Source organism: Procambarus clarkii, chromosome 8 (assembly GCF_040958095.1).
Source record: "Procambarus clarkii isolate CNS0578487 chromosome 8, FALCON_Pclarkii_2.0, whole genome shotgun sequence".
NCBI lineage: Eukaryota > Metazoa > Arthropoda > Malacostraca > Decapoda > Cambaridae > Procambarus > Procambarus clarkii.
In genome coordinates, this window is record NC_091157.1 from 40924090 (window position 1) to 40948805 (window position 24716).

General features: G+C 44.5%; 1 protein-coding gene across 1 annotated transcript in view; it reads right to left on the bottom strand.

The window, feature by feature from the left end:
* Window positions 1–324: 324 nt before the first annotated feature.
* Window positions 325–24716, bottom strand: part of LOC123759848 (uncharacterized) — a 210735-nt gene continuing 186343 nt past the window's right edge. Inside the window, exon 7 of the mRNA XM_045745106.2 lies at window positions 325–3082. Coding sequence (XP_045601062.1) covers window positions 3018–3082 — 65 coding nt within the window. The 3' untranslated portion in view covers window positions 325–3017. The remainder of the gene's footprint in view (window positions 3083–24716) is intronic.

Genomic DNA, 24716 nt, shown 5'->3' on the forward strand with positions numbered 1-24716 from the left:
TGTACGTGGCACGGTGCTACTATTGTTTACTTAAGTTATTATATATTATCTAGACTTATTTACTAAATTATATTGGATACTTCTAAACTGAGCCGTCCAGGATCTTAGTTGTGCTGCTGTAACTCAGTGTTCATGGAGCGGTTTGAATGAACTCTGTGTTGATCTCAATAAACAATTCTCAATTATTTATATAAACACATACACACACACACACACACACACACACACACACACACACACACACACACACACACACACACACACACACACACACACATATATTATAAGGAAAGTATATCCATATGGAAAAGATAAACAAGAGAGTGATTGGTTTCGTTTACTTGAACAGTAACGCAGAATACATTATTACAGGAATTCCTTTACAGTGTGGAGTTCGCACACGACGCTCCGTCTTGTTTGTTTTTATCATTTTTCAGAGTAATTATTTTCGCATGAAGGGAAGGGAACTATCAGGAGAAAGCGCCAAGCCATTACGACTATATTGCACCTGGATTTTCGCATGAAAGTATCCCGTGTGTTTTGTGATTTTGTTTACACACATATATATATATACATACACATATATACATAAATACATTTTAAGGAGCGGCAAATTTCGAAAAGGTTTTTGAGTCTAACTGGTATTCGAAAGAAAATATTCTTTGTATTTCTACATTAATATACAGTGTGTCTCACAAGTCTGGAGCCGTAAGTGTTTTCCAGTATGAAAATTTAGTTTTTTCTTTGATTTTAGACCCTGAACTGCATAATCTAGATGGGGCCTAACTAGAGCAAGATATAGCTGAAGAACAACAACATATTTACAAAAACCTACTATCTAAACAGGAGGATGGGTTGTATTATACAAGCCTATTTTATCATGTATTATAGAAGCCTATGTTTTATTTCCACCAACACTCGACCAGCCTTTTAATGTTGTATATGGTAGATTTAGTGTTGTATATGGTAGATTTAGTGTTGTATGTGGTAGATTTAGCGTTGTATGTGGTAGATTTAGTGTTGTATGTGGTAGATTTAGTGTTGTATGTGGTAGATTTAGTGTTGTATATGGTAGATTTAGTGTTGTGTATGGTAAATTTAGTGTTCACTGGCGGTCAGAATAACACCTCGAAGCAGGCATTCTGTCCATGTTAACATGTTGTTAATGTTATGTAATTTATCATAATTAACAATTTATTGCTTTCAAAAAGCAATATGTTTATTATATATTTTTTTATAATGATTTCCCTGTTGAAATAGATTGAATAGCCATAAGCAGTTATTCCGGCCATAAAAAAATATGATACAGAAATTGCAAATAAGAAATTTCGTAGAAAACTGATCCTTTAGGACAGAAGGAATTCTGAACACAGAACATTTGGTTCAGTGCGAGCAGCTACAGTCAGCTTGACCAGATTTCTCCTTACCCTCAGCTACAGACGCCAATTGAGATTGATACCACCTCGTGAACATCGGGTCACGGGCAGACAACCAGTCACAATAACGGGGCTGAAGATATGATGACCAAATCACTCATCAGAAGATGAGGAGACGACGATGTTTCGCTTCGTCCTGAACCATTATGAAGTCGGTTGTGAGAATTGTCCTTGAGACCATTCTCAAGTTGAGAATGGTTCAGGACGGACCGAAACGTCGTCGTCCCTTCACCTTCTAGTGTGTGGTCTGGTCAACATACTTTAACCACGTTAGTGTGACTCATCGCCTGCATACAGTGTGTGTTTTGTGCTTCCGAGGGCTGTATATTAAGACAATAACGGAGTTAATGTACTCCTTAAACATGGGAATGAGAAGCAGCCGAGGAAGGCGACAGGGATGAGGGGGAGCGCAAAGGCTCATTTTGCAAGAACAGTAACGAAACACCGCTGAAAAATAGGTAAAAATTTTCAGTAAGAGCTGAAATACTGCTTTTGCAACAGAGAAGTCAAGATCCTAAGTAATGAACTTGATTTTTTGCATGGTCGATGGGGAGGGAATATGCCACATACTTCACTGTTGCAACATTGCAGTGTCTCGAGTTATATGTGTATGAGTTACATGTGTATGGGTTATGTGTGTATGGGTTACGCGTGTATGGGTTACGCGTGTATAGGGTACCCGTGTATGGGTTACGCGTGTATGGGTTACACGTGTATGGGGTGCATGTGTATGGGTTACACGTGTATGGGTTACACGTGTATGGGGTGCATGTGTATGGGTTACGCGTGTATGGGTTACACGTGTATGGGGTGCATGTGTATGGGTTACGCATGTATGGGTTGCACGTGTATGGGGTGCATGTGTATGGGTTACGCGTGTATGGGTTACACGTGTATGGGGTGCATGTGTATGGGTTACGCGTGTATGGGTTACACGTGTATGGGGTGCATGTGTATGGGTTACGCGTGTATGGGTTACGCGTGTATGGGTTACGCGTGTATGGGTTACACGTGTATGGGGTGCATGTGTATGGGTTTCGCGTGTATGGGTTACACGTGTATGGGGTGCATGTGTATGGGTTACGCGTGTATGGGGTGCATGTGTATGGGTTACACGTGTATGAAGTGAGTGGCAGGACTGTGTGAGAGAGCACAAACTTGCTGGACCTTCTGGTGGCCGCAACACTTCTGTTGGCAGGCTTGTGCGTGAAACACAGTCCCCTTGTTACACTGCCACAGTTCCTTGTTACACTGTTACAGTTCCTTGTTACACTGTTACAGTTCCTTGTTACACTGCCACAGTTCCTTGTTACACTGCCACAGTTCCTTGTTACACTGCCACAGTTCCTTGTTACACTGCCACAGTTCCTTGTTACACTGCACCAACCCCCTATGTCACATCGGCCGCGTCGGTCCGACACAGCGTCAGCATGACACAACAACACTGTCGGTGCGTCACAGCAGATGTACCATCGCGTTAAGACAGCAGTGCCTTACAGCAGCTGTAACAACGCGTCACAAGAGCAGCAGCTTGAGTGCCTGGCAGTAGTCTCCAGCGGTGACAGGAGGTGCGTGTAGGCGTCACAGCAGCAGCGTGACCACAGTCAGCGGAGGCAGCAGCAGCAGCGAGGTCCGTGGGGAGGTGCCTGTGGGGGAGACCGGATATCACACTTGGGGTTTGCTTCACAACTTTCCAATTAGGCGAACCTTCAGGAACGAGGGGAAACTTAATCGGGTTAAATGGAAACATTGCTGGGACTTCCTGGGCAGAGTCCCCAGGAAGAACAGTTATATATATATATATATATATATAATATATATATATATATATGCGAACAAGCCTGAATGGTCCCCAGGACATATGCAACTGAAAACTCACACCCCAGAAGTGACTCGAACCCATACTCCCAGAAGCCACGCAACTGGTATGTACAAGACGCCTTAATCCACTTGACCATCACGACCGGACATAATGAGGTGATAGCCGAGGCTATATGAACCACCCCACCGCCGGCACTCGGATAGTTATCTTGGGCATAGCATTTTACCAAATCACCTCATTCTTTGGGGCACACGTGAGGAACACAAATGCGAACAAGCCTGAATGGTCCCCAGGACATATGCAACTGAAAACTCACACCCCAGAAGTGACTCGAACCCATACTCCCAGAAGCCACGCAACTGGTATGTACAAGACGCCTTAATCCACTTGACCATCACGACCGGACATAATGAGGTGATAGCCGAGGCTATATGAACCACCCCACCGCCGGCACTCGGATAGTTATCTTGGGCATAGCATTTTACCAAATCACCTCATTCTTTGGGGCACACGTGAGGAACACAAATGCGAACAAGCCTGAATGGTCCCCAGGACATATGCAACTGAAAACTCACACCCCAGAAGTGACTCGAACCCATACTCCCAGAAGCCACGCAACTGGTATGTACAAGACGCCTTAATCCACTTGACCATCACGACCGGACATAATGAGGTGATAGCCGAGGCTATATGAACCACCCCACCGCCGGCACTCGGATAGTTATCTTGGGCATAGCATTTTACCAAATCACCTCATTCTTTGGGGCACACGTGAGGAACACAAATGCGAACAAGCCTGAATGGTCCCCAGGACATATGCAACTGAAAACTCACACCCCAGAAGTGACTCGAACCCATACTCCCAGAAGCCACGCAACTGGTATGTACAAGACGCCTTAATCCACTTGACCATCACGACCGGACATAATGAGGTGATAGCCGAGGCTATATGAACCACCCCACCGCCGGCACTCGGATAGTTATCTTGGGCATAGCATTTTACCAAATCACCTCATTCTTTGGGGCACACGTGAGGAACACAAATGCGAACAAGCCTGAATGGTCCCCAGGACATATGCAACTGAAAACTCACACCCCAGAAGTGACTCGAACCCATACTCCCAGAAGCCACGCAACTGGTATGTACAAGACGCCTTAATCCACTTGACCATCACGACCGGACATAATGAGGTGATAGCCGAGGCTATATGAACCACCCCACCGCCGGCACTCGGATAGTTATCTTGGGCATAGCATTTTACCAAATCACCTCATTCTTTGGGGCACCCGTGAGGAACACAAATGCGAACAAGCCTGAATGGTCCCCAGGACATATGCAACTGAAAACTCACACCCCAGAAGTGACTCGAACCCATACTCCCAGAAGCCACGCAACTGGTATGTACAAGACGCCTTAATCCACTTGACCATCACGACCGGACATAATGAGGTGATAGCCGAGGCTATATGAACCACCCCACCGCCGGCACTCGGATAGTTATCTTGGGCATAGCATTTTACCAAATCACCTCATTCTTTGGGGCACACATGAGGAACACAAATGCGAACAAGCCTGAATGGTCCCCAGGACATATGCAACTGAAAACTCACACCCCAGAAGTGACTCGAACCCATACTCCCAGAAGCCACGCAACTGGTATGTACAAGACGCCTTAATCCACTTGACCATCACGACCGGACATAATGAGGTGATAGCCGAGGCTATATGAACCACCCCACCGCCGGCACTCGGATAGTTATCTTGGGCATAGCATTTTACCAAATCACCTCATTCTTTGGGGCACACGTGAGGAACACAAATGCGAACAAGCCTGCATGGTCCCCAGGACATATGCAACTGAAAACTCACACCCCAGAAGTGACTCGAACCCATACTCCCAGAAGCCAGGCAACTGGTATGTACAAGACGCCTTAATCCACTTGACCATCACGACCGGACATAATGAGGTGATAGCCGAGGCTATATGAACCACCCCACCGCCGGCACTCGGATAGTTATCTTGGGCATAGCATTTTACCAAATCACCTCATTCTTTGGGGCACACGTGAGGAACACAAATGCGAACAAGCCTGAATGGTCCCCAGGACATATGCAACTGAAAACTCACACCCCAGAAGTGACTCGAACCCATACTCCCAGAAGCCACGCAACTGGTATGTACAAGACGCCTTAATCCACTTGACCATCACGACCGGACATAATGAGGTGATAGCCGAGGCTATATGAACCACCCCACCGCCGGCACTCGGATAGTTATCTTGGGCATAGCATTTTACCAAATCACCGTCTTTAAGGATTAAGGACGTCGGATTAAGGCGTCTTGTACATACCAGTTGCGTGGCTTCTGGGAGTATGGGTTCGAGTCACTTCTGGGGTGTGAGTTTTCAGTTGCATATGTCCTGGGGACCATTCAGGCTTGTTCGCATTTGTGTTCCTCACGTGTGCCCCAAAGAATGAGGTGATTTGGTAAAATGCTATGCCCAAGATAACTATCCGAGTGCCGGCGGTGGGGTGGTTCATATAGCCTCGGCTATCACCTCATTATGTCCGGTCGTGATGGTCAAGTGGATTAAGGCGTCTTGTACATACCAGTTGCGTGGCTTCTGGGAGTATGGGTTCGAGTCACTTCTGGGGTGTGAGTTTTCAGTTGCATATGTCCTGGGGACCATTCAGGCTTGTTCGCATTTGTGTTCCTCACGTGTGCCCCAAAGAATGAGGTGATTTGGTAAAATGCTATGCCCAAGATAACTATCCGAGTGCCGGCGGTGGGGTGGTTCATATAGCCTCGGCTATCACCTCATTATGTCCGGTCGTGATGGTCAAGTGGATTAAGGCGTCTTGTACATACCAGTTGCGTGGCTTCTGGGAGTATGGGTTCGAGTCACTTCTGGGGTGTGAGTTTTCAGTTGCATATGTCCTGGGGACCATTCAGGCTTGTTCGCATTTGTGTTCCTCACGTGTGCCCCAAAGAATGAGGTGATTTGGTAAAATGCTATGCCCAAGATAACTATCCGAGTGCCGGCGGTGGGGTGGTTCATATAGCCTCGGCTATCACCTCATTATGTCCGGTCGTGATGGTCAAGTGGATTAAGGCGTCTTGTACATACCAGTTGCGTGGCTTCTGGGAGTATGGGTTCGAGTCACTTCTGGGGTGTGAGTTTTCAGTTGCATATGTCCTGGGGACCATTCAGGCTTGTTCGCATTTGTGTTCCTCACGTGTGCCCCAAAGAATGAGGTGATTTGGTAAAATGCTATGCCCAAGATAACTATCCGAGTGCCGGCGGTGGGGTGGTTCATATAGCCTCGGCTATCACCTCATTATGTCCGGTCGTGATGGTCAAGTGGATTAAGGCGTCTTGTACATACCAGTTGCGTGGCTTCTGGGAGTATGGGTTCGAGTCACTTCTGGGGTGTGAGTTTTCAGTTGCATATGTCCTGGGGACCATTCAGGCTTGTTCGCATTTGTGTTCCTCACGTGTGCCCCAAAGAATGAGGTGATTTGGTAAAATGCTATGCCCAAGATAACTATCCGAGTGCCGGCGGTGGGGTGGTTCATATAGCCTCGGCTATCACCTCATTATGTCCGGTCGTGATGGTCAAGTGGATTAAGGCGTCTTGTACATACCAGTTGCGTGGCTTCTGGGAGTATGGGTTCGAGTCACTTCTGGGGTGTGAGTTTTCAGTTGCATATGTCCTGGGGACCATTCAGGCTTGTTCGCATTTGTGTTCCTCACGTGTGCCCCAAAGAATGAGGTGATTTGGTAAAATGCTATGCCCAAGATAACTATCCGAGTGCCGGCGGTGGGGTGGTTCATATAGCCTCGGCTATCACCTCATTATGTCCGGTCGTGATGGTCAAGTGGATTAAGGCGTCTTGTACATACCAGTTGCGTGGCTTCTGGGAGTATGGGTTCGAGTCACTTCTGGGGTGTGAGTTTTCAGTTATATATATATATATATATATATATATATATATATATATATATATATATATATATATAATATATATATATGTCGTACCTAGTAGCCAGAATGCATTTCTCGGCCTACTATGCAAGGCCCGATTTGCCTAATAAGCCAAGTTTTCCTGAATTAATATATTTTCTCTAATTTTTTTCTTATGAAATGATAAAGCTACCCATTTCATTATGTATGAGGTCAATTTTTTTTTATTGGAGTTAAAATTAACGTAGATATATGACCGAACCTAACCAACACTACCGAACCTAACCTAACCTATCTTTATAGGTTAGGTTAGGTTAGGTAGCCGAAAAAGTTAGGTTAGGTTAGGTAGGTTAGGTAGTCGAAAAACAATTAATTCATGAAAACTTGGCTTATTAGGCAAATTGGGCCTTGCATAGTAGGCTGAGAAGTGCGTTCTGGCTACTAGGTACGATATATATATATATATATATATATATATATATATATATATATATATATATATATATATATATATATATATATATATATTAGTATATTTTGGTAGCAGTCTTTCCTGTAGACATATATTATTAAATATGACCGAAAAAGTAAGATTAATAATTCTAACACGAATTTTCTCAATCTTTCGTACATTACGCTTCACTGTTGGAGGTAAATCAAAAATTAATTCTCCAAAATTCATTTTTATTTCTAGTCTGACGCGACACGGGCGCGTTTCGTAAAACTTATTACATTTTCAAAGACTTTAGTTCACAAATACACAACTGAATAGAACTTACGTATCTCCGATTTTATATCTACATTTGAGTGAGGTGGGAGGGGTGATGTGGCATTAACACAAGGCAGAACAAGAGGGGATATTAATAGGGTATTAAAAGTATCAACACAAGACAGAACACAAACAATGGGTATTGAATAGAAGTGTTTGTAGAAAGCCTATTGGTCCATATTTCTTGATGCTTCTATATTGGAGCGGAGTCTTGAGGTGGGTAGAATATAGTTGTGCAATAATTGGCTGTTGATTGCTGGTGTTGACTTCTTGATGTGTAGTGCCTCGCAAACGTCAAGCCGCCTGCTATCGCTGTATCTATCGATGATTTCTGTGTTGTTTACTAGGATTTCTCTGGCGATGGTTTGGTTGTGGGAAGAGATTATATGTTCCTTAATGGAGCCCTGTTGCTTATGCATCGTTAAACGCCTAGAAAGAGATGTTGTTGTCTTGCCTATATACTGGGTTTTTTGGAGCTTACAGTCCCCAAGTGGGCATTTGAAGGCATAGACAACGTTAGTCTCTTTTAAAGCGTTCTGTTTTGTGTCTGGAGAGTTTCTCATGAGTAGGCTGGCCGTTTTTCTGATTTTATAGTAAGTCGTCAGTTGTATCCTCTGATTTTTGTCTGTAGGGATAACGTTTCTATTAACAATATCTTTCAGGACCCTTTCCTCCGTTTTATGAGCTGTGGAAAAGAAGTTCCTGTAAAATAGTCTAATAGGGGGTATAGGTGTTGTGTTAGTTGTCTCTTCAGAGGTTGCATGGCTTTTCACTTTCCTTCTTATGATGTCTTCGACGAAACCATTGGAGAAGCCGTTATTGACTAGGACCTGCCTTACCCTACAGAGTTCTTCGTCGACTTGCTTCCATTCTGAGCTGTGGCTGAGAGCACGGTCGACATATGCGTTAACAACACTCCTCTTGTACCTGTCAGGGCAGTCGCTGTTGGCATTTAGGCACATTCCTATGTTTCCTTAGTGTAGACTGCAGTGTGGAAACCTCCGCCCTTTTCCATGACTGTTACATCTAGAAAGGGCAGCTTCCCATCCTTTTCCATCTCGTAAGTGAAACGCAGCACGGAACTCTGCTCAAATGCCTCCTTCAGCTCCTGCAGATGTCTGACATCAGGTACCTGTGTAAAAATGTCGTCAACATACCTGCAGTATATGGCCGGTTTCAAGTTCATGTCGACTAAGACTTTTTGCTCGATGGTACCCATATAAAAGTTTGCAAACAGGACACCTAGGGGAGAACCCATGGCGACCCCATCTACTTGCTTATACTTGTGCCCATCCGGGCTCAAGAAGGGTGCCTCTTTAGTACAAGCTTGGAGTAGTTTCCTCAGAATATTTTCTGGTATGTCAAGAGGAGTACAGGCTGGATCACGATACACTCTGTCGGCTATCATTCCGATTGTCTCGTCCACAGGTACGTTGGTAAACAGCGATTCTACGTCCAACGAGGCTCTTATCCCTGTGGCCCGTGTGCCCCGCAGTAAGTCAACAAATTCCTTTGGAGACTTCAGGCTGAAGGCGCAAGGAACATAAGGAGTCAGCAGGCCGTTGAGTCGCTTCGCCAGTCTGTACGTGGGTGTGGGTATCTGGCTAATGATTGGCCGAAGTGGGTTTCCAGGCTTGTGCGTCTTGACATTTCCATACGCGTATCCAGGTTTGCATTCCCCAATAATCTTTGGCAGGTGGAGTCGGGATTTGGTATCTGCGAGGCACTACACATTAAGAAGTCAACACCAGCAATCAACAGCCAATTAATGCACAACTATATTTTTCCCACTTCAAGACTCCGCACCAATATAGAAACATCAAGAAATATGGGCCAATAGGCCCTTTGCATTTACTTCCATTCTTCCCCTTTAACTTTACTCAATATTACCCAATATTTCGTGTTCTATCTTGTGTTGAAAGTTTGTTTTCACCTCATCGAAAACTGTTGTAACATATCACCTCACCCAAATGCAGGTATATAAAATGAAAAGCCGTTTGAATTATAGCATAGTAAGAAATCTGTTTAGTGTTTGCAAGTTATAGTTATGTGTGTGTGTAAACTAAAGTCTTTGAAAATGTAATAAGTTATTACAAAACGAGTTCAAATGTCGCGTCAGACTAGAAATAAAAATGACTTTTGGAGAACTGATGTTTCAATTACCATCGACAGTGAAAAGAAACATAAGAAATATTGAGAAAATTCGCGTTAGAATTATTAATCTTACATTTTCGGTCATATTTAATAATATATATATATATATATATATATATATATATATATATATATATATATATATATATATATATATATATATATATATGTATATATATATATATAATGTACCTAGTAGCCAGAATGCACTTATCAGCCTACTATGCAAGGCCCGATTTGCCTAATAAGCCAAGTTTTCATGAATTAATTGTTTTTCGACAACCTAACCTACCTAACCTAACCTAACCTACCTTTTTCGGCTACATAACCTAACCTAACCTATAAAGATAGGTTAGGTTAGGTTAGGTAGGGTTGGTTAGGTTCGGTCATATATCTACGTTAATTTTAACTCCAATAAAAAAAAGTTGACCTCATACATAATGAAATGGGTAGCTTTATCCTTTTATAAGAAAAAAATTAAAGAAAATATATTAATTCAGGAAAACTTGGCTTATTAGGCAAATCAGGCCTTGCATAGTAGACTGATAAGTGCGTTCTGGCTACTAGGTACGACATATATATATATATATAAATAAATATATATATATATATATATATATATATATATATATATATATAAATAAATATAAATATATATATATATATAAATATATATATATATAAATATATATATATATAAATATATATATATATAAATATATATATATATAAATATATATATATATATAAATATATATATATATATAAATATATATATATATATAAATATATATATATATATAAATATATATATATATATAAATATATATATATAAATATATATATATATATATATATATATATATATATATATATATATATATATATATATATATATATATATATATATAATATAATATAATATAATATGCACAACTTACCTAAACTCGCAAGAGAAGTTATACAACCTTAAAACACTTTCCCACCAGGAGATTCGAACCCTAGCCAGTACAGGAGCCTTACAGCAACTGGCATAACTGGTACGCCTTTAACCCACTGCACCACAGCTCAGACCCTTAAAAGAGATGGTAATTTCGGGGTATTTAAACCCCTCCGAATCTCCTGGTGGGAAAGTGTTCTAAGGTTGTATAACTTCTCTTGCGTGTTTAGGCAAGTTGTGCATTAAGTTGTTTAGTACTTTATAATTGTCGTTTATTCGCTTGCATTTTATATACATTTTTTGTAGATTTGTAGTCATTATATGAATATTTGTAATAGTGTTTAGTATCTATGTGTTCGCTATCAAGTTTCACTCCGGTTGATCACTTTGCGTAAGTTTATTAGTATGGTTTGTTTTAGTAGTTATAAAATTCTTCTTGTAATTTAATGGATTTTTGAATTAACTTTTATCTATGTGACAGTTAATAAGTTTTATTTGTATTGATCACTTTAAGTAAGCTTAAGCATTTTGTTTTTTAATCATTTTCCTTTCTTTGATAGGCAATTGTATTCAGTATGAGTTTTTGTTTACCAGTTATTTGATTGTGATTTCTGTTTTTTCTTTTAGATCTGATGATGAATACGAGAAGTATTCGAAACGTTATGCATTTTAAAGTAAAGAATCTGAAACAAGATGTTCAGTATATCCCTGGTTTTCCTATTTATCTTAAAATTAAGATTCCCGAAGGGAACATCGATCATATATATATATATATATATATATATATATATATATATAATATTGTTGAATATGACCGAAAAGGTAAGATTAATAATTCTAATACGATTTTTTTTCAATATTTCTTATGTTTTTCTTCACTGTTGAGGGTAATCGAAATATCAACTATCCAAAATTCATATATATTTTTGATCTGACGCCTAGAAGCGTTTCATAAGGGCTTCTTACATTCTCAAAGACTTGTTTTCACTTAACACTACACTTATGAAACACTTGATACACTGTGTATGATATATTTAACCTACATTTTGTTTTTTATATTCGTGTTGGGTGAGGTGACACAAAGGTTTGGGTGAGGTGGGTACATAAGAATGAAAATAACTGCAGAGGGTCCATGGGAGACATCTCCCGTCACGCAGGGTGCAGTCGCACTTCCACAGATCTCCAGTATCAGCTCTTAATACTGGTAATGGCTTAAAAGGGCCACCACTTACGGGCTATTCATGCCCGTGCCACCTTTTGGGTGGCTTAATCATCAATCAATCAATCTGCAGAGGGTCTATTGAACCATACGCGGTCTTGAAGTGGGTAGAATGTAGTTATACGTTAATTGGCTGTTGATTGCTGGTGTTGACTCTTTGATGTGTAGTGCCTCGCTCATCTACATTTGAAACTGTGTATGGAGAAAGCCTCCACCACATAACTTCCTAATGCATTCCACTTATTTACGACTCTGACACACACAAAAAAGTTTTTTCTAACGCCCCTATGGCTCATTTGGGTACTCGTCTTCCATCTGTGTCCCCTTGTTTGTGTACCACCCGTGTTGAATAATCCATCCTTAATGTTTGTGTGTGTGTGTGCGTGTCTCCGTGTGAAACTAAAATTATTTATTCGGTATGGACTCGTGTCGGCACTGGATTGCTTAGATCTTGTCTAAGGATCTGTATACCTGCCGCAGACTGCCCCTCTGACTGCGACCTGTTAAGGAAAACTTGCAAAGAGGTCAGATGACCTAAACGTTCGGTAACCTGCTACCAGACAACTTAAATTCAACTAATATCACATACAAGGCGAAACTAGAATTCCTTATGGCACTGCTTATCGAGAGCAAAAACTTGTAATTATCTTTAGTCTTTCTCAACCTATATTCGTGGATGAATTTAACACACACACACACACACACACACACACACACACACACACACACACACACACACACACACACACACACACACACACAAGTGTGCACACGCACACAAGTGTGCACACGCTAAAACAGACACACACACACGTGCACACACACACACACACACAATTGTTCAGTCAGGGGAAAAGGCATTAAAACCTGGGATAGGACCTTACTAACCCCCACCCCTCTTGACCCCACCATCTGACCTGACCTGACTTAGTCACCATCTCCGCCCCCCCCCACCCCCAGTCCCCCGCATCGCCCATACACTCTTCCCCTCCCCACTCTCCCTCTCTCCCACTCCCTCTCTCCCACTCCCACTATCTCTCTCCTGCTCTCTCTCTCCTGCTCTCTCTCTCTCTCTCTCTCTCTCTCTCTCTCTCTCTCTCTCTCTCTCTCTCTCTCTCTCTCTCTCTCTCTCTCTCCCTCCCTCCCCCTCTCCCTCCCTCTCTTTCCTTCCCACCCCTCTCCCTCCCTCTCTTTCCTTCCCCCTCCCTCTCTGCCCACACACACCTCCCCCCCCTCTCTCCCTCACCGGCTCTCTCCCCCCCCTCTCTCCCTCACCGGCTCTCTCCCTCACCCGCTCTCTCCCTCACCCGCTCTCTCCCTCACCCGCTCTCTCCCTCACCCGCTCTCTCCCTCACCCACTCTCTCCCTCTCCATCTCTCTCCCTCTCCATCTCTCTCCCTCTCCTCTCTCTCCCTCCCACCTCTCTCTCCATCTCCTCCCCCCCTCCCCTTCTACTTTCTTCTCACTTCAGTGGAAGGGTCGGATCCCCCCCCCCCCACCCACCCATTTATCTCTCCCTTTATCACTCCCTTTCTCTCTCTCTCTTCCTCTCTCTCTCCCTCCCCCATCCCAACAGGGTCAAGCATGGCAGCCAGAGGACCCAGGGGAACAGGAAAGAGCCAAGGTGACGAGATGAAGGAAATGTTCGCCCAGTTTCTGGAGGACATCAAGAGTGAGATGCAAGAAATGATGCAGGAAATGAAGAACGAAATAAGCAACCTGAAAAGAGAGCTGACAGCAGCAAAGGAGGAGATTAGAGCCCTCAAAGAGAATGGTATCGAGGCTGAGAATCAGAAAACCACCCAGGGAAAAGGTGGTAATAGTTTTCTGGATGCGAATGCCACAATAAAAGCAACATTTGCGGAAATACTAAAAAAAAATAACTCTGAAGTAATGACTGCAGTGATGGAGGTGGCCATGAAAGCAGCCACCTCACAGGAGGCGGCACGCTCCACTAGCCAACTGCTGGAAAGAAACAGATCAGTGGTTGCTGTGGGTATTAAGGAGCAGGAAGGATCTAATAGGACAGAGTGGAATGACAAGGACAAAGCAGCAGTGAATGAAGTACTAAAGGCACTAGACATGGAAGGGGCTGAGCATAGCATTGAGAAGGTTTTCAGGCTAGGCTGGTACAACAAAGAACGAGACCGAATGATAAAGATAGTGTTTGCAAACGAGAACACAAAGGAGAAGATCCTATCAAGGAAGAGCTCCCTGAAAAACGTGGGAAAATTAAAAAATGTATTCCTCCAGAGAGACATGACAAGGGAGGAGAGAGCCGTGGCGGCAGAAGCAAGGAAGAGGCGCAGGGCGAGAGGGGAAAACCAGGAAGTCACAGCTCCACACACAACACCCCCAGAGGCGAGGGGGGAACCCACAACCAGCTACCCAGTAACACCAGAAGGGAGGACAACCCTGCCTCCCTCCTCTGCATAGAAAACCCCCCTACCCCAAACCCTCCCTGCCCCCACTCAAATGTTCAGCCAAATCTCCCTCCCCCCACACCCAATCCCCACCCTTCTACCCCTCCCCTCCTCCCGAGTCCTCCCTCCCCCCCTTTCCTTCCCGTCCTCCCTCCCCTTTCACCCCATACTCTCCCTGTCCCTCCCCCTTCACTGGATCCCCCGCCCCTCATCCCAGTATCCTCTGAGACCCTGTTATCCACCTCACAGGTCCTCACACCCATGGAACAGCCTCCCCCACCAGCAGAACACTCACCAAGGAGGCGATTTGAGAAGGGACAGAAGAAAGTGAGCCTCAAAGCGATGTACACTAACATAGATGGAATTACAAATAAAGCAAATGAGCTTGGAGAACTGGTACTAGAGGAAAACCCAGACATAATAGCCTTCACAGAAACAAAGATCACGAAAACGATAACAAATGCAGTGTTCCCACAGGACTATTATGTTATGAGGAAAGAGAGGGAAGGAAGAGGTGGGGGTTGTATAGCTTTGCTGGTAAGAAAAGGCTGGGATTTTGAGGAGATGGATATTCAGGGCTGTGAAGGTTTCAGTGAGTACATAGCAGGTACTGTAACAAATGGAGGGGAAAAAATTATAGTCGCAGTCATATATAATCCACCACCAAATGACAGAAGACCTAGACAGGAATATGATAGAAACAACATGGCCACCATTAACATAATAGAAAGAGCAGCTTCTGTTGCTAGCAGGAATGGATCTGGACTACTAATTATGGGAGACTTCAACCATGGGAAGATAGATTGGAAGAACAGAGACCCGCATGGAGGACCAGAAACATGGAGAGCTAAGCTGCTGGACGTGGCAACAAGAAACTTTCTAAGCCAGCACACCAAAGAACCAACAAGAATGAGAGGAGAAGATGAACCAGCAATGCTTGATTTGATATTTACCCTAAATGAATGGGGATATAAGGGAAGTTAAGATGGAAGCGCCCTTGGGAATGAGTGACCACAGTGTATTGAACTTTGAGTACCTGGTAGAGCTAGGACTTATCTCCCCCCAAAAAGAACTAGGAATCAAAAGGCTGGCATACCGAAAGGGGAATTATGAACAGATGAGAAGTTTCCTAAGTGAAATACCTTGGGACACAGACCTCAAAGACAAGTCTGTACAGGGTATGATGGACTATGTTACCCAAAAGTGTCAGGAGGCAGTAAACAGGTTCATCCCGGCCCAAAGGGAAAAATCCGAGAAGCAACAGAAGAATCCATGGTATAATAGGGCATGTATGGAAGCGAAGAAACTGAACAAAAAGGCGTGGAGGAACTTCCGGAATAACAGAACACCAGAAAGCAGAGAGAGATACCAGAGAACCAGGAATGAGAACGTCAGGGTGAGAAGAGAAGCAGAGAAAAATTTTGAAAATGATATAGCAAACAAAGCCAAGACCGAACCAAAGCTACTCCACAGTCACATCAGAAGGAAAACAGTGAAAGAACAGGTATTGAAACTTAAAACAGGCGAGGACAGGTATACAGAGAATGACAGAGAGGTGTGTGAGGAACTCAACAAGAGGTTCCAGGAGGTCTTCACAATAGAACAGGGTGAGGTCACTGTGCTAGGAGAAAGGGAGGTAAACCAGGCGGCCTTGGAGGAGTTCGAAATTACGAGAGAGGAGGTCAAGAGACACCTGCTGGATCTGGATGTTAGAAAGGCTGTTGGTCCAGATGGGATCTCACCATGGGTACTGAAAGAGTGTGCAGAGGCACTTTGCTTGCCACTCTCCATAGTGTATAGTAAGTCACTAGAGACGGGAGACCTACCAGAAATATGGAAGACGGCGAATGTGGTCCCAATATACAAAAAGGGCGACAGACAAGAGGCACTGAACTACAGGCCAGTGTCCTTGACTTGTATACCATGCAAGGTGATGGAGAAGATCGTGAGAAAAAACCTGGTAACACATCTGGAGAGAAGGGACTTCGTGACAAATCGCCAACATGGATTCAGGGAGGGTAAATCTTGCCTTACAGGCTTGATAGAATTCTACGATCAGGTGACACAGATTAAGCAAGAAAGAGAGGGCTGGGCGGACTGCATTTTCTTGGATTGTCGGAAAGCCTTTGACACAGTACCGCATAAGAGGCTGGTACATAAGCTGGAGAGACAGGCAGGTGTAGCTGGTAAGGTGCTCCAGTGGATAAGGGAGTATCTAAGCAATAGGAAGCAGAGAGTTACGGTGAGGGGTGAGACCTCCGATTGGCGTGAAGTCACCAGTGGAGTCCCACAGGGCTCTGTACTCGGTCCTATCTTGTTTCTGATATATGTAAATGATCTCCCGGAGGGTATCGATTCATTTCTCTCAATGTTTGCGGACGATGCTAAAATTATGAGAAGGATTAAAACAGAAGAGGACTGTTTGAGGCTTCAAGAAGACCTAGACAAGCTGAAGGAATGGTCGAACAAATGGTTGTTAGAGTTTAACCCAACCAAATGTAATGTAATGATGATAGGTGTAGGGAGCAGGAGGCCAGATACAAGGTATCATCTGGGAGAGGAAATTCTTCAGGAGTCAGAGAAGGAAAAAGACTTGGGGGTTGATATCACGCCAGACCTGTCTCCTGCAGCACATATCAAGCGGATAACATCAGCGGCATATGCCAGGCTGGCCAACATACGAACGGCATTCAGAAATTTGTGTAAAGAAGAATTCAGAACTTTGTATACCACATATGTCAGGCCAATCCTGGAGTATGCAGCCCCAGCATGGAGTCCATATCTAGTCAAGGATAAGACTAAACTGGAAAAGGTTCAAAGGTTTGCCACCAGACTAGTACCCGAGCTGAGAGGTATGAGCTACGAGGAGAGACTACGGGAATTAAACCTCACTTCGCTGGAAGACAGAAGAGTTAGGGGGACATGATCACCACATTCAAGATTCTGAAGGGAATTGATAGGGTAGATAAAGACAGTCTATTTAACACAAGGGGAACACGCACAAGGGGACACAGGTGGAAACTGAGTGCCCAAATGAGCCACAGAGATATTAGAAAGAACTTTTTTAGTGTCAGAGTGGTTGAGAAATGGAATGCATTAGGGGGTGATGTGGTGGAGGCTGACTTCATACACAGTTTCAAGTGTAGATATGACAGAGCCCGATAGGCTCAGGAATCTGTACACCTGTTGATTGACGGTTGAGAGGCGGGACCAAAGAGCCTGAGCTCAACCCCCGCAAACACAACTAGGTGAGTACAACTAGGTGAGTACACACACACATACACATTTGTGTGTGTGTGTGGTCCCAATATACAAAAAGGGCGACAGGCAAGAGGCACTGAACTACAGGCCAGTGTCCTTGACTTGTATCCCATGCAAGGTGATGGAGAAGATCGTGAGAAAAAACCTGTTAGCACATCTGGAGAGAAGGGACTTCGTGACAAATCGCCAACATGGGTTCAGGGAGGGCAAATCTTGCCTGACTGGCTTAATAGAATTCCACGACCAGGTAACAAAGATTAAGCAAGAAAGAGAGGACTGGGCGGACTGCATTTTCTTGGATTGTCGGAAAGCCTTTGACACAGTAACACATAAGAGGCTGGTACATAAGCTGGAGAGACAGGCAGGTGTAGCTGGTAAGGTGCTCCAGTGGATAAGGGAGTACCTAAGCAATAGGAAGCAGAGAGTTACGGTGAGGGGTGAGACTTCCGATTGGTGTGAAGTCACCAGTGGAGTTCCACATGGCTCTGTATTCGGTCCTATCTTGTTTCTGATATATGTAAATGATCTCCCGGAGGGTATAGATTCATTTCTCTCAATGTTTGCGGACGATGCCAAAATTATGAGAAGGATTAAGACAGAAGAGGATTGTTTGAGGCTTCAAGAAGACCTAGACAAGCCGAAGGAATGGTCGAACAAATGGTTGTTAGAGTTTAACCCAACCAAATGTAATGTAATGAAAATAGGTGTAGGGAGCAGGAGGCCAGATACAAGGAATCATCTGGGAAAGGAAATTCTTCAGGAGTCAGAGAAAAAAAAAAGACTTGGGGGTTGATATCACGCCAGACCTGTCTCCTGCAGCCCATATCAAGAGGATAACATCAGCGGCATATGCCAGGCTGGCCAACATACGAACGGCAATCAGAAACTTGTGTAAAGAATCATTCAGAACTTTGTATACCATATATGTCAGGCCAATCCTGGAGTATGCGGCTCCAGCATGGAGTCCATATCTAGTCAAGGATAAGACTAAGGGGGCTAATCGGTATAAATTAAAAGTTGTTCAATTTGCTTATAAATTTTTTTATGAAATGGTTATAGAAAGGGCTGCAACTGGTCCAAGTTTCACCATCACACCCTAAACAGAGAAGGAGAAAAAAAATACACAACGTATTATGCAACGAATGTTCAACATTCTCAAATAATCTCAGGAAACACATGTGTCAACTAAAATGTCTACTATGTGCTGTAGAAGCACAAACTCTTGTAATAATTGTAATATGTATGTGCAATATATTTATATGTAAAATTTTTTTATTTTTTTATTTTTTTTGTTTTTTTGCCAAATTTTTTTTCTCGTTTGTTATCAAGGGATTTGCATGAAACTTGCACACCTTGCTCAATGGATGCCTATCTGCAAGGGTGCCAATTATGAACGAAATCTGTCGAAGTCAAGCTCAGCTACAGGTGGCCGAACTTGGATCTTTATTTTACTCTGGAAAGTAATTTACAACTTCAAGGTGTTTCTCAGCTTTCATTTATTAATCAATTTACATGCAAATTACACCTTATATGTAGAGTTTGTGCTTCTACAAACCTATTTAAACATTTTAGTCCAAAGTCCATTTGTTGATTTTATAAAAATTTATAAACATCATATATTGCATATTTTTGGAAGGGTAACTTTGAATAATTATATTATTGCACTAAACACTTTTTTTGATAAAACCGATCAATACAATCCTTTATTATGTGTTAGTTTAATATCTGAGTGTTATAGAAATGATTTTAGTTGACACATGTGTTCCCTGAAATTATTTGAAAATGTTGAAAATTCGTTGCATAATACGTTGTGTATTTTTTTTCTCCTTTTCTGTTTAGGGTGTGATGCTGAAACTTGGACCAGTTGCAGCTCTTTTTATAACCATTTCACAAATAAATTTATAAACAAATTGAACAATTTTTACAAAACCGGTAATAAGCCCCCTAAACTGGATAAGGTTCAAAGGTTTGCCACCAGACTAGTACCCGAGCTGAGAGGTATGAGCTACGAGGAGAGACTACGGGAATTAGACCTCACTTCGCTAGAAGACAGAAGAGTTAGGGGGGACAGGATCACCACATTCAAGGTTCTGAAAGGAATTGATAGGGTAGATAAAGTCAGGCTATTTAACACAAGAGGAACACGCACAAGGGGACACAGGTGAAAACTGAGTGCCCAAATGAGCCACAGAGATATTAGAAAGATTTTTTTTAGTGTCAGGGTGGTTGACAAATGGAATGCATTAGTAAGTGATGTGGTGGAGGCTGACTCCATACACAGTTTCAAGTGTAGATAATGATAGAGCCCAATAGGCTCAGGAACCTGTACACCTGTTGATTGACGGTAGAGAGGCGGGACCAAAGAGCCTGAGCTCAACCCCCACAAGCACAACTAGGTCAGTACAAATAGGTGAGTACACACACACACACTCATCAACTACATACTATGTACATTAGTTATTGATTCCCGGACTCCAGCGTCGAGGGCGATGCCACATGTTCTCCAAAGTTGGATCAGGGCGACGAGGCTGTATTAATGGTTAATTAGATTATATTACTCGGCTACACTGTTGATTCACTCCTTCCACCCGCATAGCTTACTGCGGCCTGGCAGTCTTGACACTTATGTAAAGTAACATCAGTCCTTATTTGTTTTAATGTAAGTGGGTAGTTTTGAATTAATATTAAGGCGTTGGGTTCTCCCTAAAAGGTTCAGCACCTCTAACAATCATATCCTCATGGCATATACTGTATTAAACAACTGGCCCGGTCAGTAGTTGTCCATTAAAGAACAAGACCCGGGACAGCCAGACTGAATGAATCATTGCATCAAATCACAGGCTCCTCCCACACAGGGTCGAGTAATCCCCAAAAGTTGAGTAAGAAAAGTTGTCGGCGGATGTTTTTAGAGGAGCAGTGTTGGTGAGGAGCAGTGTTAGTGAGGAGCAGTGTTAGTGAGGAGCAGTGTTGGTGAGGAGCAGTGTTAGTGAGGAGCAGTGTTGGTGAGGAGCAGTGTTAGTGAGGAGCAGTGTTAGAGAGGAGCAGTGTTAGTGAGGAGCAGTGTTGGTGAGGAGCAGTGTTGGTGAGGAGCAGTGTTGGTGAGGAGCAGTGTTAGTGAGGAGCAGTGTTAGAGAGGAGCAGTGTTAGTGATGAGCAGTGTTGGTGAGGAGCAGTGTTGGTGAGGAGCAGTGTTAGTGAGGAGCAGTGTTAGAGAGGAGCAGTGTTAATGAGGAGCAGTGTTGGTGAGGAGCAGTGTTAGTGAGGAGCAGTGTTAGTGAGAAGCAGTGTTAGTAAGGAGCAGTGTTGGTGAGGAGCAGTGTTAGTGAGGAGCAGTGTTAGTGAGGAGCAGTGTTAGTGAGGAGCAGTGTTAGTGAGGAGCAGTGTTAGTGAGGAGCAGTGTTAGAGAGGAGCAGTGTTAGTAAGGAGCAGTGTTGGTGAGGAGCAGTGTTAGTGAGGAGCAGTGTTAGTGAGGAGCAGTGTTAGTAAGGAGCAGTGTTGGTGAGGAGCAGTGTTAGTGAGGAGCAGTGTTAGTGAGGAGCAGTGTTAGTGAGGAGCAGTGTTAGTGAGGAGCAGTGTTAGTAAGGAGCAGTGTTGGTGAGGAGCAGTGTTAGTGAGGAGCAGTGTTAGTAAGGAGCAGTGTTGGTGAGGAGCAGTGTTAGTGAGGAGCAGTGTTAGTGAGGAGCAGTGTTAGTGAGGAGCAGTGTTAGTGAGGAGCAGTGTTAGTGAGGAGCAGTGTTAGTAAGGAGCAGTGTTGGCGAGGAGCAGTGTTAGTGAGGAGCAGTGTTGGTGAGGAGCAGTGTTAGTGCGGAGCAGTGTTGGTGAGGAGCAGTGTTAGTGAGGAGCAGTGTTGGTGAGGAGCAGTGTTGGTGAGGAGCAGTGTTAGTGAGGAGCAGTGTTGGTGAGGAGCAGTGTTAGTGAGGAGCAGTGTTGGTGAGGAGCAGTGTTGGTGAGGAGCAGTGTTGGTGAGGAGCAGTGTTAGAGAGGAGCAGTGTTGGTGAGGAGCAGTGTTAGAGAGGAGCAGTGTTAGTGAGGAGCAGTGTTAGAGAGGAGCAGTGTTAGTGAGGAGCAGTGTTAGTGAGGAGCAGTGTTAGTGAGGAGCAGTGTTAGTGAGGAGCAGTGTTAGTGAGGAGCAGTGTTAGTGAGGAGCAGTGTTGGTGAGGAGCAGTGTTGGTGAGGAGCAGTGTTAGTGAGGAGCAGTGTTGGTGAGGAGCAGTGTTGGTGAGGAGCAGTGTTGGTGAGGAGCAGTGTTGGTGAGGAGCAGTGTTGGTGAGGAGCAGTGTTGGTGAGGAGCAGTGTTGGTGAGGAGCAGTGTTGGTGAGGAGCAGTGTTGGTGAGGAGCAGTGTTGGTGAGGAGCAGTGTTGGTGAGGAGCAGTGTTGGTGAGGAGCAGTGTTGGTGAGGAGCAGTGTTAGAGAGGAGCAGTGTTAGAGAGGAGCAGTGTTAGAGAGGAGCAGTGTTGGTGAGGAGCAGTGTTGGTGAGGAGCAGTGTTGGTGAGGAGCAGTGTTGGTGAGGAGCAGTGTTAGTGAGGAGCAGTGTTAGAGAGGAGCAGTGTTAGTGATGAGCAGTGTTGGTGAGGAGCAGTGTTGGTGAGGAGCAGTGTTAGTGAGGAGCAGTGTTAGTGAGGAGCAGTGTTAATGAGGAGCAGTGTTGGTGAGGAGCAGTGTTAGTGAGGAGCAGTGTTAGTGAGAAGCAGTGTTAGTAAGGAGCAGTGTTGGTGAGGAGCAGTGTTAGTGAGGAGCAGTGTTAGTGAGGAGCAGTGTTAGTGAGGAGCAGTGTTAGTGAGGAGCAGTGTTAGTGAGGAGCAGTGTTAGAGAGGAGCAGTGTTAGTGAGGAGCAGTGTTGGTGAGGAGCAGTGTTAGTGAGGAGCAGTGTTAGTGAGGAGCAGTGTTAGTAAGGAGCAGTGTTGGTGAGGAGCAGTGTTAGTGAGGAGCAGTGTTAGTGAGGAGCAGTGTTAGTGAGGAGCAGTGTTAGTGAGGAGCAGTGTTAGTAAGGAGCAGTGTTGGTGAGGAGCAGTGTTAGTGAGGAGCAGTGTTAGTAAGGAGCAGTGTTGGTGAGGAGCAGTGTTAGTGAGGAGCAGTGTTAGTGAGGAGCAGTGTTAGTGAGGAGCAGTGTTAGTGAGGAGCAGTGTTAGTGAGGAGCAGTGTTAGTAAGGAGCAGTGTTGGCGAGGAGCAGTGTTAGTGAGGAGCAGTGTTGGTGAGGAGCAGTGTTAGTGCGGAGCAGTGTTGGTGAGGAGCAGTGTTAGTGAGGAGCAGTGTTGGTGAGGAGCAGTGTTGGTGAGGAGCAGTGTTAGTGAGGAGCAGTGTTGGTGAGGAGCAGTGTTAGTGAGGAGCAGTGTTGGTGAGGAGCAGTGTTGGTGAGGAGCAGTGTTGGTGAGGAGCAGTGTTAGAGAGGAGCAGTGTTGGTGAGGAGCAGTGTTAGAGAGGAGCAGTGTTAGTGAGGAGCAGTGTTAGAGAGGAGCAGTGTTAGTGAGGAGCAGTGTTAGTGAGGAGCAGTGTTAGTGAGGAGCAGTGTTAGTGAGGAGCAGTGTTAGTGAGGAGCAGTGTTAGTGAGGAGCAGTGTTGGTGAGGAGCAGTGTTGGTGAGGAGCAGTGTTAGTGAGGAGCAGTGTTGGTGAGGAGCAGTGTTGGTGAGGAGCAGTGTTGGTGAGGAGCAGTGTTGGTGAGGAGCAGTGTTGGTGAGGAGCAGTGTTGGTGAGGAGCAGTGTTGGTGAGGAGCAGTGTTGGTGAGGAGCAGTGTTGGTGAGGAGCAGTGTTGGTGAGGAGCAGTGTTGGTGAGGAGCAGTGTTGGTGAGGAGCAGTGTTAGAGAGGAGCAGTGTTAGAGAGGAGCAGTGTTAGAGAGGAGCAGTGTTGGTGAGGAGCAGTGTTGGTGAGGAGCAGTGTTGGTGAGGAGCAGTGTTGGTGAGGAGCAGTGTTGGTGAGGAGCAGTGTTGGTGAGGAGCAGTGTTGGTGAGGAGCAGTGTTGGTGAGGAGCAGTGTTGGTGAGGAGCAGTGTTAGAGAGGAGCAGTGTTAGTGAGGAGCAGTGTTAGTGAGGAACAGTGTTAGAGAGGAGCAGTGTTAGTGAGGAGCAGTGTTGGTGAGGAGCAGTGTTGGTGAGGAGCAGTGTTGGTGAGGAGCAGTGTTGGTGAGGAGCAGTGTTGGTGAGGAGCAGTGTTGGTGAGGAGCAGTGTTGGTGAGGAGCAGTGTTGGTGAGGAGCAGTGTTGGTGAGGAGCAGTGTTAGAGAGGAGCAGTGTTAGTGAGGAGCAGTGTTAGAGAGGAGCAGTGTTAGTGAGGAGCAGTGTTGGTGAGGAGCAGTGTTGGTGAGGAGCAGTGTTGGTGAGGAGCAGTGTTGGTGAGGAGCAGTGTTGGTGAGGAGCAGTGTTGGTGAGGAGCAGTGTTGGTGAGGAGCAGTGTTAGAGAGGAGCAGTGTTAGAGAGGAGCAGTGTTAGAGAGGAGCAGTGTTAGTGAGGAGCAGTGTTGGTGAGGAGCAGTGTTAGTGAGGAGCAGTGCTGGTGAGGAGCAGTGTTGGTGAGGAGCAGTGTTAGTGAGGAGCAGTGTTAGTGAGGAGCAGTGTTAGTGAGGAGCAGTGTTAGTGAGGAGCAGTGTTGGTGAGGAGCAGTGTTGGTGAGGAGCAGTGTTGGTGAGGAGCAGTATTAGTGAGGAGCAGTGTTAGTGAGGAGCAGTGTTGGTGAGGAGCAGTGTTGGTGAGGAGCAGTGTTGGTGAGGAGCAGTGTTAGTGAGGAGCAG